The sequence below is a fragment of the Eptesicus fuscus genome, chromosome 10, assembly GCF_027574615.1.
Source record: "Eptesicus fuscus isolate TK198812 chromosome 10, DD_ASM_mEF_20220401, whole genome shotgun sequence".
NCBI classification, from domain to species: domain Eukaryota; kingdom Metazoa; phylum Chordata; class Mammalia; order Chiroptera; family Vespertilionidae; genus Eptesicus; species Eptesicus fuscus.
Genome location: NC_072482.1, coordinates 23,101,116 through 23,120,835, shown reverse-complemented (window position 1 = coordinate 23,120,835; position 19,720 = coordinate 23,101,116). Strand labels below are relative to the sequence as shown.

Genomic DNA, 19,720 nt, shown 5'->3' with positions numbered 1-19,720 from the left:
CTGATGGACCCTCCCCCCACCCCGTGCACGAATTTTGTGCACCGGGCCTCTAGTATTTGTATAATTATTAAAGACTAGAGGTCCAGTGCATGAAATTTGTGCACTTGGGGGGTGTCCCTCAGCCCAGCCTGCACCCTCTCCAATCTGGGATCCCTCGGTGAATGTTCGACTGCTGGTTTAGGCCCGATCCCACATCAGGCCCACAGGGATCGGGCCTAAACTGGCAGTCGGACATCCCTCTCACCATCTGGGACTGCTGGCTTCCAACCACTCACCTGCCTGCCAGCCTGATCACCCCCTAACCACTACCCTGCCAGCCTGATCAATACCTAATTGCTCCCCTGCTGGCCCGGTTGCCCCCAACTGCCCTCCCCTTCTTGCTTGGTCACCCCTAACTGCCCTCACCTGCCAGCCTGGTTGCCCCTAACTGCCCTCCCCTGCAAGCCTGGTCCCCCCACAACTGCCCTCCCCTGCTTGCCTGATTACCCACAACTACCCTCCCCTGCTGGCCATCTTGTGGTGGCCATTTTTGACCACATGGGGGCAGCCATCTTGTGCAATGGCATGAGGGTCAATTTGCATATTACCTCTTTATAATATAGGATATTAAAATGTCATTTTAATTATTCAGCTAAGACTTGTTATATTTATAAGATTTTAAAGATTTTTGAGCATTTGCCAAAGTGTTATAGTACAACATTCATAAATCTAAAGGTTGCATAGTATTATATTTAGAAGAAAAAGAACCTATAATTTATAGAGAATTAGCAAATGTCCAAAGAATCTTAAACATAACCAAATAACTGGCTGGGTATTCTGTAATATGTTTTAAAATATTCAGTAGGACAAAAGTATCCTCTTAGGTGCAAAAGCCATCAGTTTCAGAATATTATAATTAAGGAAAAGAAATACTTAAATTTAACCTTTTGCACTCGGATGTCGAGTGTGACTCGACACGGTTAGCATCGGTAGCAGCTCAATGAAAAATGCAAGCGAGTGCAAAGGGTTCAGTTATTGGCTTATTGACCATTGACACTGTTTATTCCACTTGGGAAAATGCTATGGAAAATGAGCAATTAATAATGCGAGAATTTGGAGATACTAGTTTTACCAGTGTGTCAATATTTTTTTTGCATTTGCAACTTTCCATCAACAAGTAATATTGAATGAGGTAATGAATAGATCTGGTCTTTTCCATCTGACTCAGATCTTGTGGATACTCTATAGTTGTCTCCTCGGCCTATGGAGAAGAGGATCAACTGAGGAGTTGATAAGATTGGACATTGTTTAAAGAGAAGCAGAATCTATTAGGAGGTGACTGTTCCTTCAACTGTAGGACTTGGAAAGTTATGCTGTGCAGATGATTATTGTCCCTGACTTTCAGAGAGATGGATATCCTGCATCATTCACTGTTTCCCACTGCTTCCAGTCAGTCCTCGAGTGTTAGCAGTAGAATCTGAAATACCTGGTCTATAACAAAGGGTCATTGTGCATTAGAGCAGACTGCACTATCACCGCATGATCCACACCTCACGCATCACCTCACTCTTAACAAGGGACTATTCTGTTTCATAAAGACAGCTTAAAATCATCTCTCCCAGCAAAGAGAAGATTCTGGGCAACTAAAGCCATCTTGAAACTTAATAGGATTCCCCCAATTTCCCCCCGGATAGTTACTGGAACCAAGAGAAATACAAAGCTTGCTGGAAGTAGCACAGCAATGGTGACATATTAGAATTCTCTGCTAGTATGATTTCCCCTGTGTTTCTATGAAAACACCAAAAGACCCCTTTCTTATGGAATTTTTTTATGTTGTTCAATGTAGTATTTCTCTGGAAGAATTTTGCTGCAGTGTATTTTTGTAACCCATTCATGGTTTTCAGCCAACTGACTCAAACTAATCCTGTTAAACTTAATGCCTGCCATGAAGCTTATAATTTCCACTTACTATTTCCCACTTACTATTCTATCAAGAATCTGACCTAAAAAAATGATCACTTCTCTGTATAAGAGGTCATTGTAAAACTACTGGGCTACAAATATTTTTATAACATTTCAGATCCAAATTAGTATAATTTCTACTAATGAGCTATTTGTAGTCTCCCCCAACTTGTGTTTTTATCAAGACTTTGTGTTTTTGGAATACTTTTAAGATCACATCAAAATTTTGGAGAAGGTACAGAGATTTCCAATATACCTTGGCCACCGCCCCCCCCCATATCCATAGCCTGTCCTGTTATTAACACCCCCACCAGAATGGTACACTTGTTATAATTGATGAAACAACATTGCACATCCTAATCATCCAAAGTTCATAGTTTACGTTATGATTCACTCTTGATGTTGTACAGTCCATGGTTTTAAATAAAGGTATAACAACATGTATCCACCATTATATATTATCATTGCACTGCCTTAAAAATCCTCTGTGTTCTGCCTATTCAACCTTTCCCATTCTGATAACTTCAGATCTTTTGTACTTTCTCCATAATTTTGCCTTTTTTCAGAATGCCATCGTACTGAATATACTTAGTCTCCTTAGACTGTCTTTTTTCATTTAGTAATAAGGACTATCTTTATAATGTCATGGCCTGAAGGGAAGGGCAGTTGGTAGGGGGGACCCAGGCCTGCAGGGGACGGCAGTTAGGGGCATACAGGTTGGCAGGGGAGCAGTTAGGAATCAATCAGGCTGGCAGGGGAGTGGTTAGGGGGTGATCAGGCTGGCAGGCAGAAGTGGTTAGGGGCAGTCAGGAAGGCAGGCAGGCAAGCAGTTGGGAGCCAGCAGTCCTGAATTGTTAGAGGGATGTCCTACTGCCCATTTAAATGGGTCCCAGATTGGAGAGGGTGCAGGCTGGGCTGAGGGACACCCCTCCCCACCCCTGCACAACTTTCATGCACCAGGCCTCTAGTCATAAATAAAGCTGCTATACAAATTTGTGTGCAAGTTTTTGTGTGGGCATACATTTTCAATTCCTTTGGGAAATACCAAGAAATTCAAATGCTGGATGATATAGTGAGACTATATTTAATTGTGCAACAAACCACCAAACCATCTTCCGAAGTGGTTGTACCATTTTGCATTCCCAGCAGTAGCAATGGATAAGGATTAGTATTACTCCACATTGTCACCAGCATTTGGTGTTGCTAGTGTTCCAGAATTTGTCCATTCTAACAGTTGTGTAGTGATATTTCGTTGCTGTTTTAATTTGCATTTTGCTGGTGACATATGAAGATGAGCATCTTTATAGATGCTTCTTTGCCATCTGTATAACTTCTTTGGTGTGGTGTTCATTAAGGTCTTTGGCCTATTTTTAATTGGGGTGTTTATTTCCTTATTAATTAGTTTTAAAAGTTCCCTTAATTTTACATAGCAGTACTTTATTATGTTTATCTTTTTACAAATATTTTCTCTATCTGTAGTTTGTCTTTTCATTGTCTTGATATTGTCTTTTACAGAACAGAATTTTTTAATTGAAAAAGTCAGCTCATCAGTTATTTCTTTCATATATAATGGTTTTGGTGTTGTATCTAAAAAATCATTAACATACTGAAGGTCATCTAAGTTTTATACTATCTTCTAGGAGTTTTATGGTTTTGTATTTTACATTCAGATCTATGATACATCTTGAGCTACTTTTTTCTGAAGAGTGTAAGGTCTGTGTCTAGATCAATATTTTTGCTTGTTCTGCTTATAAGAATTTTTTTTTATAATTAGGAGCACATTTTTGTTTCCTCCAAATACTATGATTAATCTCTGGGAGACTGGATGGAGTAGGAACTGAGATGGTGGAAGATGGATATGGGTATAGAATTTGGGAACACAAACAGGGAATGGCCAGCATTTTATTCACTTAAATTGAAATCATTTTATTTCAGTTGCTAAAGGGCATCCATGTCTTTGAGTATTATGGCTGGGGCCCCTAACTTAGGAATTTTTTTTTTGTTCAAAGATTTTAGAGCTATCAGAATATCATTTAAAAAGTACTCTCTGAAAGTATTTGTTCTTATCTTCTTGTAGGGCAATTAATCATAGGAAAGCTGTTTTTATTACTGAACAATAAATAATCTAATGATGATGATGATGACTGATAGTTACTGAGAACATACTAAGTTTTTATTTATTTTTATTATATATATATATAGTTATTGATTTCTGAGAAGAAAGGAGAAGGAAAGAGAGATAGAAACATCAACGATGAGAGAGAATCATTGATAGGCTGCCTCCTGCTCGCCCCCTTCTGGGGATCGAGCCCACAACCTAGGCATGTGCCCTTGACCAGAATCGAACCTGGGACCCTTCAGTCTGCAGGCTGATGCTCTATCCACTGAGCCAAACCAGCCAAGGCCTAAGTTTTTATAATATCCACCAGAGGGTAATCACTATGCCAAGTGATTTATATAAATTATATAAGTAGACTAACAACAACCATAGACTATAGCTATAATTAAAATTATTATCCTTTTTAAATAGGTGAATCACAAAGAGCTTATGTATTTGGCTTGATAGCATACAGTTGGTGAATGGCAGGACAGATATTCCAAACCTGGTGGTTTTATTCAGAAACTACACTAAAACCTGTGTACTGTACTGCTTTGATCACATGGTTCCTAATTTTTCAGCATGAGATGCAACCACTTGTAAAAACAGATAGCTGTCTATTATTTGGCCTGGGAGAATTTCAATCATTACTTTGTTCATATTCCTTATTTTGTCATCAGAAAATTAGAGGTGAAAGAAGTAAAAAGTTTACGCAGCATCTAATAATGACTTGAGGATTCTGTTGCTTTCTGTTAACCCAGAACTTAACTTGTTTACATAGAAAGTCTCAAGTATTTCTTTCCTTAAGATTTCTGATTCCTGTGTTATCCTTATTTGTCAATTCCTTGGGCAAGTATATTTCTTTCTTAGCTAACTAGTCATTAGAGCACTATGACTACAATTGAAAGTAATTTTTCAGTAGCTCTGTGTTTGAACCAAAATGTATCAAAAACAATTACCTGTAAGTAAGGAATCACTTTGCAGAGGGACTGTCCAAAGAACCAGGTCTCAGTGATGTCCACAACCAGTGTGGCTGGAAGGCAGGTGATGGTCACGAGCACGTCAGCCAGAGAAAGGTTGACTATGAAGTAGTTGGTCACCGTCCTCATGTGGTGGTTCTTCCACACTGCCACACACACTGATATGGAAAGAAAAAGGAATAGTAACTATTATGGACTGAATGATTGTATCCTCCCAGAATTCATGTGTGATGTTATTAGGAGGTGGGCCTTTGGGTGGTGATTACATCATAATCGTGGAGCCCTCGTGAATGGGATTAGTGTCCTTATCTCTGACTACTTGTAAGGACACAGCAAAAAGTCTATTGTCTATAAATTAAGAAGTGGTCATTCACCAGTCTATTGTCTATAAATTAGGAAGTGGTCATTCACCATGCCAACACTTTGATCTTGGACTTTCTGGCCTCCAGAACTGTGAGAAATAAATTTCTATCATTTGTCATTTGTAAACCACCCAGATGATGGTATTCTGTTGTAGTAGCCCAGAGAGACTAAGACAGTAAACTAAACAAAGAAACAAAATAGATACTCATGAGGAAACACTGTCAAGCTAATTAATATTCTTATAAAGTCCAAAATAAATATTGAAAAGGAAAGATAATTTAAGGTTGTGGTGAATTTTCATTGAATTCATCAATCTGTGTGAATGCTGAATATATACTTAAAAATCAGTTCACTTGCCTTGCAAGACATTTCTCAATGGGTCATAAGATTGTGTTAACTTTTACTTCATGTTGAATTGTGATTCCCAGAGGTTATAGAATAACCTTTGACTTTTCTTGATGTTCCCTCAGTGCTCAACATGTAGTAGATATTCAAGAAATATTTCCTGAATTGAGTTGAATTAGGAGCTAATTATTTCCAGTGAAGTGTAATTTGCCTCATCCATGACTTTTACCCTTATCTGATCTCAAACGCTGCATCAGAACCTCAATAGATGAAGAGGCTTCAAAGACAAAAGTCAATAATTATTCAGCTCCTGTTATTGCCAAACACTGAGCGAAATGGTTTGTATGCTGAGGTCATTTAATTTTGATAACAAACCCAAAGGGAGGACATCATGACCAACATGAGGTAATTGAGACACAGGGAATTCATGGAACTTGTCTAAGGACAAATGGCTCATAAAGCAGAAGAACTGGGATTAAACACCAAGCAAAGAGCTAACCTTTCACCACGCTGGTCGCCTTCTTTTGGGAAATGAAGAAGTTATAACAAAGCCCATATAAATTCTAAAAATTCCATCCTTCTTTCTCTTACTCTTCATGGCCTCTAAACATCACCTTAACACAAACATACTTTTCAGTCTTTCACAGCTGAGCCTGCCTCATTGCCTTTCAGTATACACTTATGTTTAAGAGCTGCACTATCTCACCGACTTGCTCTTTATGGAAGAACAACCAGTCCTTGATCCTCTGCCCTCCCTCTGTCTGGTGTATCCAAGAGTTACATAATCATTGACTTCAGAATTATATAGTTGCAAGCACCGCTACCACATTTATTGATGGTTTGCTTCACAGAAAGTAACTGTGAATTTGCCTGGGATGTCATTAACCTGCCAGAGCTGTCTCCCATGCACCCAAATGATGCAGTGATTAGTGACCTTATATAGTGAAGAAACAAAAGCACATTTTGTTAAATTTAAGTCACTGAATGATGATTTTTTTTTGGCAATTATGTATAATTTATTAAGAGTTTCATATACTGAAAAATGCTTTCACTAGCTCCTGAAGCTGAAATTACCCTTCAGTCACCAACAGATGCTAATTGAATGGGGTTAAAATTCCCAGGGTTTAATTTTGCAAAAAAACTTCACATCTTTATCTAACTCCATCAACCTAGGACCCACAAACTCAGGTGAACTTTGTTAGGGTGAACTGTAGTTTGTTAGTATCTGAAAATGATACTGCAGAATTATTTGTTTCTCAGAAACACTTGAATCTCTCTCTCTCTCTCTCTCTCTCTCTCTCTCTCTCTCTCTCTCTCTCTCTCTCTCTCTCTCTCTCTCTCTCTCTCTCTCTTTTCCCCCGGCCCCCATGCACAAACCCATCCTAGCAGGGACTAACACATTATCAAGCCTTGTTATAAGGAAATTGTCAAAAGCATCATACCACTGATACTTGGTCAATAAGTGGTCCAAATAGTATAATTTTGAATCGACAAAAAAAACACACACAAACAAACAAACAAAAAAACATACAAAAAACAAACAAAACTCCACAATATTTAAAAAAAACAGTTCTGGTTTTCTCTTTTTAAATTTTTTTATTGTTTAAAGTATTTCATGTGTCTCCTTTTTCCCCAATTGACCCCCCTCCTCCCCCCCAGTTCTCTTAATTCTGCATATTTTGGAGGTGAGAAATAGCAGTGATGGAAAGAAAGACAATGTTAATGCATTCTGTTTAACCAATATGAAAGCAAGTTTTTTTTCCCAAGCAACACTTTTATACTACTTTCTATTGCCATGCACTCTCCTAATCAGTTTAAGTTACTAACTAGTTTAAACCTCATAGTAACACTATGAAGTGATGAATATTAATATTCATATTTAACAGTTGGGAAACTGAAGCTAGAGAAGTTATGAAACCTACCTAAGGACATATAGCTATAAGTGCCAGAGCTTAGGTTTAACTCGTATCTACCATGCTATGCCATTATGTTATGCCCTCTATTGAAGCAGAAGATGAAAAGGAAGTGGCCAACATCTATCTGACAAGACTTCAACAGAGATCATTCAGTCTCACCTGCCATTTGATGCATAAGTCACCTCAGTTATCTGCCTGATCCATCCAGCTTGAACATTTTTAATAGTAGGAAACTCATGACTTGCTAAAGACCTGGAGTTCATTTTGTGGTGGCTTTAACTACTAGCAATTATGTTGAGTTGATAACTGCTTCCCTTTCCTTTCTGTTCATGGGTTTCAAATTCTTTCCAGGTATGGAAGGACTAAACCTTATCTGTTTTTTCTACATCATAACTCTATTAGTTTCCTAGGGCTGCTACAACAGAGTACAATAAATGGGGTCTCTTAAAACAACAGAAATGTATTGTCTCACAGCTCTGGAGGTTAGAAGTCCAAAATCAAGGAGTCAACGGGGCCTTGCTCCCTCTGAAACTTGTAGGGAAATGCTTTGACTGTCTCCTAGCCTCTGGTTGTTTGCTGGCAATCTTTGGCATTGCTTGGCATGTGGCTGCATAACCCCGATCTCTACCTTCATCATCACATGGCATTCTTCTGTGTCTCCACCTTCACATGGCTGTCTTCTTATCAGGACACCAGCCCTATTGGATTAGGGACCCACTCCACTCCAGTAGGACTTCATCTGAACTAATTTCATCTGCAGGGACTCTGTTTCCAAATAAGGGGTCACTGCTCTAGAGTAAGTTTGCAACTCATCAGGACAGGGCCACTGCCCTGCTGGGCTAGGAGAACAGAGCACCAGGCCTCAGAGAATTATTCCTAAACCTTAAAACTAATGAGTGCATTTACCCATTTCTCTGCTTTAAAGGGAGAGAAAAGCCCACTAGCTGAAGAAAGCATTTATCTTCTTCATTCCTCTTTGAGTAAACTCTGACAGCTGCCATAACGTAGTTGCATGGCAATTATTCTCCTGGCTCACAACTCTCCATACACTACATTCTGATGAGCTTTGGTAGGTCCCAAGACATGAACTTGGCATTACTTTTAAAACCAGTTTTCTGAATGATCATGATCCATCAATATTCAAGTCCATTTGTAGTGAGTTTGAACTGAAAAGCCTGCCCTCATTAACCACAAACAAGGGAGGAATAGTTGAGAACACAGGGATGAAAGGCCATCACTGAAGGCAAGAATGCAGTCAATGACACTCCAGCTCTAGCACAGACTTTATTAAAGTAGAGGTTTTTTGAGATGCAGAGGTGCCGAGAAGATAAAAATCTGTTTATTCCCTCCTCTCTTGCCCTTCTGTAAGGTAACCTTCTCTCCATCTGTAAGAATCTGATTGTATATATATCACCCATCTTTTCTCCACAGGACTGACAGAGGGAAAGGTGGCTCAAGATGTATGGGAACATCCGCAGCTTGTGATGCAAAGATGGATTTTAAAAATAATATATAGATGCAGTCATTAGATACAACCTTAATCAGTGTATGGGTCAAAGGTTTAACTGACTTGCAAATAGTAAAAGGAAATATTAGTTTAAAAACACCTTTGCCATTTTATTCTGCACTTATAATAAACTGTTTCCTTTTAGTTTAATATCTATCAGGCCCAGATATGGAAAATGTTTCTCTCTCAAATTGACACTTGTACTTGGAAAAATTTAAACTAACACTACATAAGGTGACATACTGTCAATCTGTTGGTGATACGACAATTAAAAACATGTAAACTTCAGAGGTGAGATTGCAACTCTTATTAAACATACACTTATGTCTTCAAATGTCAAGTAATAATCAATTTTGTGATATCAAGAGGTAATTAAGCATGATATAGTGTGTGTTACTGCGCATCTTGAAAATATTTGTATTAAGTATATCAATTTTATTTTACGCATTTTCAAATTATTTAATTTTGTAACATTAAAACAAGGTTTAGATGTTATACTAAGCGAAATAAGCCAGACACAAAAGGATAATGATTGTATAGTTCTACTTATGTTATGTACTGAGTCAAATTCATTACTATAGAAAGAAGAATGGTGGTTGCCAGGGGCTGGGAGGAGGAGAGGTTAAGGTATTATTGTTTAAGGTGACCAAAGGTTCAGTTTTACAAGATGAAAAAAGTTCTGGAAATGTATAGTGAGGATGGTTGACCAACAATGTCAATGTACTTAGTGTCATGGAACTGTACCATTAGAAATAAAATGGCAAATTTTCAGTTATGTATATCTTACCAAAATTTAAAAATAAACTTCAATTAAAAAGGATGCTATAAAATTGAAAATAAAATTTTGAACTATAATGATGTCTCTCAATAATCCTAAACACAGAATGGAATTGCCAAGGAGCAATCTTAATTACTCATTTTATGAATTTTTAAAATTCACAAACAGCTAAAAGAGTTCATGAAAACACAATGTTTCAAAAATACTGTAGTTCCACAATATTAATGGCAGTGTTAAAAAGAAGTAACTGCAAAAAAAGTAACTGCATGATTTTTATATATAATTTTAATTATTTGTACGTTATGATATAATTTAGATATGCTAATAAAAGATTGTCCAGTTTCTAGGGTTTTTAAAATTTAACCTATAAATACATGCACATAGATATGTAAGATAATTCCTTGATGGTTATTTGTTGTATTACATACATATAAAATGATCAATAGACATGTCAGGAAATATCTTTAGAAACATACTGTAGTTCCACCCTTTGCCACATCGTGTCAGTGAAAGCCTTTGAAACTGCTTACTTTGTCACTTCAGGGATGAATTCTAAACATCAAGTAAATTGTAATATTCTTTATAATGAGGAAATGAATACATTTTTCCAAGTGAGATTTTTTAGACCAAAAATAACTTTTACAAAGGATAAAATAGGCACCATCTTCTCAATTAAATACAAATGAATGAAGTAAGGTGAAATGAAACCGTTTTTCTTACTGAAAAACAACAAATAAAGCAATTGAATACACATGGAAAATACTAGTAGCCTAAACTTAACTCCCATAAGAAAGCAAATAGACATAAAGTCATCCAGAAACACTACAGAATGTAGACTTTGGAAACAGGGAAGTTGACTTGGAGTCCTAAAAAGGTATTACGAACTCTGCATGAAATCCTAAGACACCCGCCTCCCCTTTTCTCACTCTCTTTGCACCCCACACTCTGGCATTGGCCCTCCTTCCTAATTTTAGTATTGTGTCCTTCTCTTCCTGGGCCAATATGCCAAGCTCAATCTCCCATTCTCCACCTCCACACCTTGGCAAGGCTGTCTATAAATCTCTCTGTCTGCACCCAGAAGAACAGCAGGCAAATGTGCCACTTTTTTTTTGTTTTGTTTTTTACAAGTCTGACAGATGGGCTACTGCCAAGAATCACATCTGTAGTGTGAAATATGCCACCCAAAAGGTTATCTAATAGCAACAGAAAGCAAACTTTTGAAAAAGTGATTACATATGCATACACAATAATATGTCTAAAATACATTTCAGTTTTTGTTTCCCCGAGAAAATATAAAAGTCTATCATTTGACAAATATGTTTTCATCGGCACCTGCTCATTATGTTAATGTGGGCGGGAAATCGCATGGAGACTAGCTGATGTCACTGTGGTGTTGATATCAGCGAGGCAGTGTGGGGAATAATTAAGACACCACAATTAACAATTCATCTGGAAAGGGATTTAGGAAAACAGTCTCTTCACACACACAGATGGGCAGGGAGACACTGTGCATAGAAGAATGTTATAAAACGGAAACAGAGAGAAGATAATTTATGGAAATCAAATCCAAAATAAAAATCTTCAGAGAGGAAAAACACAGTGGGGAAAGTGGAAAACTAGGGGTGACTCTTCACCTGTCTGTGAGTGGCATGATTCCTCTCAGGGAGGGGCTCAGCCTCCTTGGTACCGAGGCTTCTGTACAGGAAGGAGCTGTCAAAGACCAAAACGGTGCTGTTATTAATAGGTATTCCTAGTTAAGGCTGCTCTGCGGAGAAGTTTAGGGGAGCGGAAGGCCCTGGGGTCTTAGAATCTGCAGTTCTATTGATGGCTACATCTAGTAGCTGTAATTTCACTTCAGTAGGATTTGTTTACAGAGGAATTTCCTGTTGCCCTTGACTTTTTCTTCTTTACAGGTAAGTCACTGCAAGTACTCATTCCCAGTGCAGCCTCTCAGAGTTGCATCTGCGTCTCTCCCTGTCCTCAGAGCCGCTGAGAGGCATATGGTCCGTCCTCATCCTTGGCCCTTTTGTACCAATTAACAAAATGCAGCCTATCCTATGACATTTGACTTCTGTTTTTCTTCCTGTTTGATTGCTGCCTGCACACATCCTGACCTGGGCTGAGGATCAAACCTCCTTGGTACGTGCCCTTGACTAGGAATCGAACCTGCGACCCTTCGGTGTGTGGGGCCCACATTCTAACCACTGAGCAACACTGGTCAGGACACAATGAACTTATTTTTGTTCTTCCTTAAGGAAATGCATTACCTCTCTCACCTCTTACCTTTTTTCTTCTATGTTCTCTTTTCTTTATTATTCACTCTCACAACTTCAATTCTCATCTCTAGGAGACTAATTTCCAAAATGATAAGTCTGTATTGTGTTCTCTTTTTCTTTCCATACCAAAATTTCTAACTACATTTTTTTTTTTTTTACCTTATAGAGGTTCAATCTTTATTTCACATTCAACTCATGAATAATCAACTGAATTTATACCACGTTAAACCACTTGGGTATTGTCCTACAGGTTATGAAGAATCACTGAAGGCTTTTATTAGTAAGCAAGGGAGTCGCAAGATACTAATTTTAATTTTCAAAGATGACTTAGGGGGAATGTGTATATTATATATACTCCTGAACTGGAAACGGGGTGGAGGGGGGCAATTTTTAGAGTGTTTTCTAATTCCAAGGAAACAAAGTACTGACAAAAGAAGTGGGAAAATAAATGAATTCAAGAAATAATAATGAGGTTGAAATATGAGGCCTCAGTGAGGAATTACATATGAGGGTAAGGGGACATGAAGAACTGAGGGTGGTTACTAGGTATATTGCTTGGCATTATGGGAGAAGATCGTGTTGCTCACCCACCTATGGAGCAAAGGAGAATGAGGTGGCTTCATTTGTAAATAGGAGTAGATGATGAGGAACTCCATTTTGTATATACTAGAGGCCCGGTGCTCGAAATTCGTGCATGGAGGGGGGTTGTCCCTCAGCCCAGCCTGTACCCTCTCCAATCTGGGACTCCTCAAGGGATGTCCGACTGCCCTCTCACAATCCAGGACTGCTGACTCCCAACTGCTTGCCTGCCTGCCTTCCTGATTGCCCCTAACCGCTTCTGCCTGCCAGCCTGATTGTCCCCAACTTCCCTCCTCTGCCGGCCTGGTCACTCCTAACTGCCCTCTCCTTCAGGGTTGATCACCTCCAACTGCCCCCCCTTGCAGGCCTGGTCCCTCTCAACTGCCCTCCCTTGCAGGCCTGGTCCCTCTCAACTGCCCTCCCTTGCAAGCCGGGTGCCTCCCAACTGCCCTCTCCTGCTGGCCATCTGTGGTGGCCATCTTGTGTCCACATGGGGGCAGGATCTTTGACCACATGGGGGCAGCTATATTGTGTGTTGCAGTGATGATCAATCTGCATATTACTCTTATTAGATAGGATAGAGGCCTGGTACAGGGGTGGGGGCCAGCTGGTTTGCCCTGAAGGGCGTCCCGGATCAGGTGGGGGTTCCCTTGGGGTGTGGGGCGGCCTGTGCGAGGGGCCTGTGGTGGTTTGCAGGTGGGCCACGGCCCCTGGCAACGAAAGCGGAGGCCCTGGTATCTGGAATTTATTTTCCTTCTATAATTGAAACTTTGTAGCCTGGGGCTCCCTCCGAGGCCGGCAGCCATTTCTGTTGGTGTTATAATTGAAACTTTGTTGCCTTAAGCGGGTGAGCCTGGCCAGGGTGTGCAGAAAGCTTTGCTTCCCCTGTTGCCGGCGGCAACCCTGGCCTGCTCTCTCAAGCTCCATTCTGCCGCCATTTGTTTGAATTTGTTTACCTTCTATAATTGAAACTTTGTAGCTTGAGTGGAGGCTTAGGCCTGGCAAGGGCAGGCGGAAAGCTTGGCTTCCTCTGTTACCTAGGAAACCTTGCTCTCTGTGGCTGTAGCCATCTTGGTTTGGGTTAATTTGCATACTTGCTCTGATTGGATGGTGGGCGTGGCTTGTGGGTGTGTCAGAGGTATGGTCAATTTGCATATTTGTCTATTATTAGATAGGATGAGTTTGAAACACTTGTGAGTTATCCTACTGTCAGTATCAATTTGGCATTTGGATTTATGGATCTATATTTCAGATATAGATAAATATTGGGGGTTCATCAGAATAGAGATAGTAATTAAAGCCAGTTTAGTGGATAAGATCAACCAGGGTAGAGTTTCAGTAAGAAGAGAAAAACTTATCTATAGAACTCTGCAATTTTAGGCACATATATTCTTACTTGGTAAATATTCAAGAAGGGCTAATTTTTCTATGAAGTACTAAATATTATAGTACTGAAGGGTACATTGGTTTTATGATTACAAAGTGTTTGTATTTTTTGTAATGGCAGATAAGCTTGCTGCAGAGCAAATCTCCCACCTAAAACAACCAGAAGTGTCACACATCTCTTCAGGACATTGGAAAGCTGCCAAGGCAGTGAGGACTTAAGGGTCAATATCCTGGAGAAAATGACAGCCAGCACCCTTTCTCTTCTCAAAGCTGTTGGCAATTTGCAAGCACCAGCTAAGAACTGAGAAGGAAAAGCAACAGGAACGGAGAAGCTGAGTAGGAACTTGAGTAGTCTTGTTGAACAGAGGTAACACTGGAGATAAGTCAGCAACCTTGGCCTTCTGCTAACTAGTAGGAATAAACCTGAAGGAGACAAGGTGTCCTAAAGAATGAAACCTGGATTCAAATGCCTTCATTTACTGACTGGATTGAGGGTTTTTTTTTTGTCCCAAAACTGTCTGCCAAAGCAAAGGCAAATTGTCTATGGAAGAAGATAACTATCAAGAGCATGAAATGATTTCTACAAATTTTCATACAAAATGTCACTCATTCAATAAAAAATCATCAGGCATACAAGATGGCAATAGCACATGACAAAAAGTCTCTATAAAAAAAAAGAATAAAGCTTTCTGAAATTTTTTAAATAATTGGACTAAGTTCAAGTATTTGCATAATATTATGTAAAATATTAATAAAGAATTGGAAAAATGTTCAAAGGGAAATTATAGAACCTAAAAATATTTTAACTAGAAACACAGCAGACAGATTTAATAGGCGGTAAAGCTGCCTAATAAAATTAACCAATCAAAAATATTTAAAATAAAAATACATGCCACAGAGTGAGAGAAGCTATTTCCAATGTATTTATTTTAAAAAGGTCAATTTGTATAATTGTCTCTTGTAGTTAATTGACTCTTGCTACTACTGTTCTTGTTTCTTTTAATATACTTTTTATTAAAGTATCACATGTAGAAAAGTATACTAGTAAAAACCATAAATATATCACTAGACAAATTATACAGACACTTGTTTGTAGACCAAGAAATAAAATATTATTAGAATACTCACCATTATGTTTGTGAGATCATCCATGTTGTATGTGTAGATATAGTTCTACTAGAGGCACGGTGCACGGAATTCATGAACTGGGGAGGGTGTCCCTCAGCCCAGCCTGCACCCTCTCCAATCTGGGGCCCCTCAGGGGATGTCCGACTGCAGGTTTAGGCCCAATCCATAGGATTGCTGCACCCTCTCACAATCCGGGACTGCTGGCTCCCAACCGCTCAATCACCTGCCTGCCAGCCTGATCACCCCCTAACCACTCCCCTGACAGCCTGATTGAAGCCTAACAGCTCCCCTACCGACCCAATTGCCCTCAACTGCCTTCCCCTGCTGGCCCAGTAACCCCCAACTGCCTTCCCCTGCTGGCCTGGTTGCCCCCAACTGCCCTCCCCTGCAGGTCTAGTCCCCCCCAACTGCCCTTCCCTGCCAGCCTGGTTGTCCCTAACTGCTCTCCCCTGCAGGCCTGATCCCCCCCAACTGCCCTCCCCTGCTGGCCTGATTGCCCACAACTACCATCTTCTGCTGGCCATCTTGTGGCAGCCATCTTTGACCACAAGGGGGCGGCCATCTTGTGCAAGGGTTTGAGGGTCAATTTGCATATTACCTCTTTATTATATAGGATAATTTTCATTGCTGTACAGTATTTCAATATGAATTAGATTACCATTTATGTACTATTGATGGACATTTTGGTTGGTTCTAATTCATGACTAAGCAAGGCTGTTATTCTTCTATATGCCTTTGACAGATATATGTGTAGGTCTCTGTTAGTTATATATCTTAGACTGAAATTGCTATCATAGACTGTGTATATGACCACCATTATGACATAATTGCCAAAGAGTTCCAAAACACTGTTGCAGTGCCAGTTTGTACTCTCACAAACAAAGGTGAGTGTCTCAGTCACTCTATATCAGTGATGGCGAACCTCTGACACGCGTCAGTGCCATTTCTGATGACACATGGCCGCTGAGGTGGCCGCATGCCGAGGATGAAACATTTATGTTATTTAAACTATAAATATAGTGAAATAATGTTTTTTCCTCAAAGTGACACACTACCCGAGTTATGCTCAGTTTTTTGGCGAAGTTTGACATACCAAGCTCAACAGGTTGCCCATCACTGCTCTATATGTTTGCCAACACTGGGTACTGCCAGTCTCTTTTCATGTTAGATTCAAGTTTAACATTCTTATTTTTATTGGCTATTTGGAAATGGAAGAGCCCGTTACTCTCCAGGGCTTTGTTGTTTTAAAGAATTTTTATTCAAATTTTTATAGGGCAATTTGATGGCTACAGTAGATACAATTTATTTTAAAATTAACATGATGGATCCTTGATTTAAATCTGGACTTGTTTTAAAACTTGGTATTAAATCTAGACTTGTTTTAAAACTTTATATCCCTCAAATTGTTCTAGCCATTTCTCTCCCTTCTTACTCTAGTAGTTTGTCAACTTTTATATTTTTACCATCTAATATAGTTTATCTTTCCTAAAATTGTGTCATCTTAAAGAACCTATATTTTACTTTTTATTTTCTAAAGGCAGGGCCTCTATTCTGAATATAGTAAGTGTCCAATAAATGGTTGCTGAGTGATTTCTTGATTGCATAAAATTTGCATGATTCAGATTTTGTTTTTTACTTTAGAGAATTTATCATGACTATTTAATCCTGGAGAGGAAAAAATAATTCAATATATGTAAATCAGAGTATTTCCTTTCACTGTGGTACTTCATGTCATTCTGCTCATCCCTGATAGAGTTAGTGTCTGAGAGTGTCTTGAATGAAGACTGAAAACAACCAAATGACCTTTTAGATAATAGAATGGACCACATTAAATGTGTCTGCACCTCAGTTAGAGACTGAAGGAAAACCTTTCTGCTGGGGCATAAGTACATTATAATTAGGAAAACTCCAATCTCTGCTACAAACCATATTGATTTTTATTTTATAGCAATTTATATTTAACTAGAGGCCTGGTGCATGAATTTGTGCATGAGTGGGGTCTGGCCACTGACACCTGCCCCAATGGGGGGGGGGCTGATCGGGTTAGGGTCAGCAGGGGTGGGTCATGGAAGGTTGGCCAGCAGGCCCCACCCCCGATTGGGGGCGGGGCTGATCAGGGTGGGCTGGCTGGGAGCGAAGGGCCACAGGAGGTTGGAGGGGCCAACTGGGGCCCCGATCAGGCCAGTTGGCCACCGCAGTGCATGTCATAGCGACCGGTTGTTCCAGTCACTTGGCTTTTATATCTATAGATGAACATAAGTGAATCTGCTACATGCTTAACTTTACTAAAAAATGTTAAATCATATTTCACTTATTAGCTCTGACTATAATTGCAATAACTGAATAAGTGGAAAGGAAGACTATTTGTATTTTCCCCCACTGTTACTAATTTTAGGCTTGTCCAGGATTATGACTTTCAAATAAATTTTGATAATACTGTTTAATAACCCTTTATTTAAAAACTAGCTAATTAATTTTTTAAAATGCACCTTTGTCTATAAAATGTATCTCACTTTTCTTAGAACACAAAACATTAAATTCTTTAACTCACTGCTAAAAGTATGGAATGGTATAAAATATTGTTTCCTGAAAGGAATATAAAAGAAAGCCTGGTTCTTAAATGATCAAGCTATTTGTATTATAAATTTCTCTTCAAACAAAAATAGATTTTATGGAGGTAAAAATCATATATTTTGGAGTTTAAAAACCTAACTGAAATTCCAGCTTCAATATCGTTTAACCTTGGGAAAGTTACTTAACCTCTCTCTGCTTCAGATTTGACATGTATCAGATTGAGATACCTGTCTGTACCTATCTCATAGAACTGTCTTAATGACCATAATAGTACTTGGTATAGAGTTTACAACATGAATCAGCTAAAAAAAAATTATACTTTTAACAGTAAAACTTAATAAAATTCTCTATCATCCAACAACAAAACTATAACACTGGCTATTTTAAAAATTTCACTGAAGATTCTGATCTTTATTCCATACTTACAATTTGACTCACAATCAGTGATGGATAAACATACAGTTTTTGAGCCCCCATTGAGTAAGGTAAGATAACATCCTTTTAGACAGCATATCAGAGAAAGTGAGATTTTTTAAATTTCAACTCAAGGCTAAGAGAGAAAACAAAAAATGAACGTCCACCTGGCTCTTCTGTGCAACAAGAGCAAAGGCATAAATGGCTGCAGCTGTTCAAAATCCACATCCCACGGCTTCAGTGAGAACTCCCAAGGAAATAGGAATTGCGCAGTGCATTTTAATAAGTGAATATGTAAAGATTGTATTAATTAATTGCCCAGTTGACTAAGTAATATTCATACCCCAGTGAATGGGTATGAAAGTGAATTGCATGCAAATGAATGTAAATAGCTGCACATTGACAAAGAGGGGATGTTTTTTGAAGCAACTATTAGTGTTGTTAAGCTTTTAATTATATGCTGAGGCCAAATGTTTCTGTTAGAATAGATCTTGGAAATGAAAAAGGAATAATTTGATATACCAAATTGTGTTCAGGAAAATGGGCTGGGACACATCTGTTCTGTGGAAGATGTTGGACAATTAACAGAGATGAAGAAATGAATCACAGCAGGAGGGGCAGGGTGGAGGTGAGACGATTATGAGTTTCATTGTGGACATTTAAATTTGATGTGCCTAAGCAACTTATATCAGGAAATGTTCTGTGGTGTACTGAAATGTAGAGCAACAACAAAATGTATGATTAAAGATAGATACATGCCTAGAATGATGGAGCATTTATTAAAGGGATGGCTTGTCAATATAGACTATGTTGGCTCGTTTTTAGGTTGGCATTTCACCAGCTAATAATTTTGCAAGACTTGACAATCTTTTTCCTTTAAATAGCCAAGTTCCTTGCTTTTTCTTCTTTTCCTTTCATATTTTTTGGTTAAATAATACTTTTTAATAACTGAGCCTGCCATACTAGAGTCATGCATTTCTACTTTGAAAATACACAAAATAGACTATTGTTTTTACAAATCTTTGCTTCTTTTCCTTAAAAAAATGCAAATATCATAGTTTAAATTAGAAATCAACAACCCTGGCACTTTTAGTTGTTAAAGTGGGTGTTTCCTTTTTATTCTGTTCTCCATTATAACACAAAATATGATCCATTGTATAATGTTATATAGATATTTCATTTTTGGTTCTCTTCTTTAAAGAGAGTATGTTGAACATGTCCATGCATGTCTAACTTTGCTCCACCAACTTAAAAATTAATATAAATGAATATTAAAATTTTTGCTGGTCAAAGATTAAAAAGTATCCCTAATGGAATATCCAAGTCTATGTCTATTATTAAAAAACTAGAGGCCCAGTGCACAGACGCATGCGCTGGTGGGGTCCCTCAGCCTGGCCTGCACCCTCTCACAATCTGGGGCTCCTTGGGAGATGTT

General features: G+C 38.8%; 1 protein-coding gene across 1 annotated transcript in view; it reads right to left on the bottom strand.

Annotated features, from left to right (window-relative positions):
* HCRTR2 (hypocretin receptor 2) overlaps window positions 1-19,720 on the bottom strand; it is a 94,970-nt gene that overhangs the window by 25,754 nt on the left and 49,496 nt on the right. Inside the window, exon 2 of the mRNA XM_008151558.3 lies at window positions 4,999-5,177. Coding sequence (XP_008149780.1) covers window positions 4,999-5,177 — 179 coding nt within the window. The remainder of the gene's footprint in view (window positions 1-4,998; window positions 5,178-19,720) is intronic.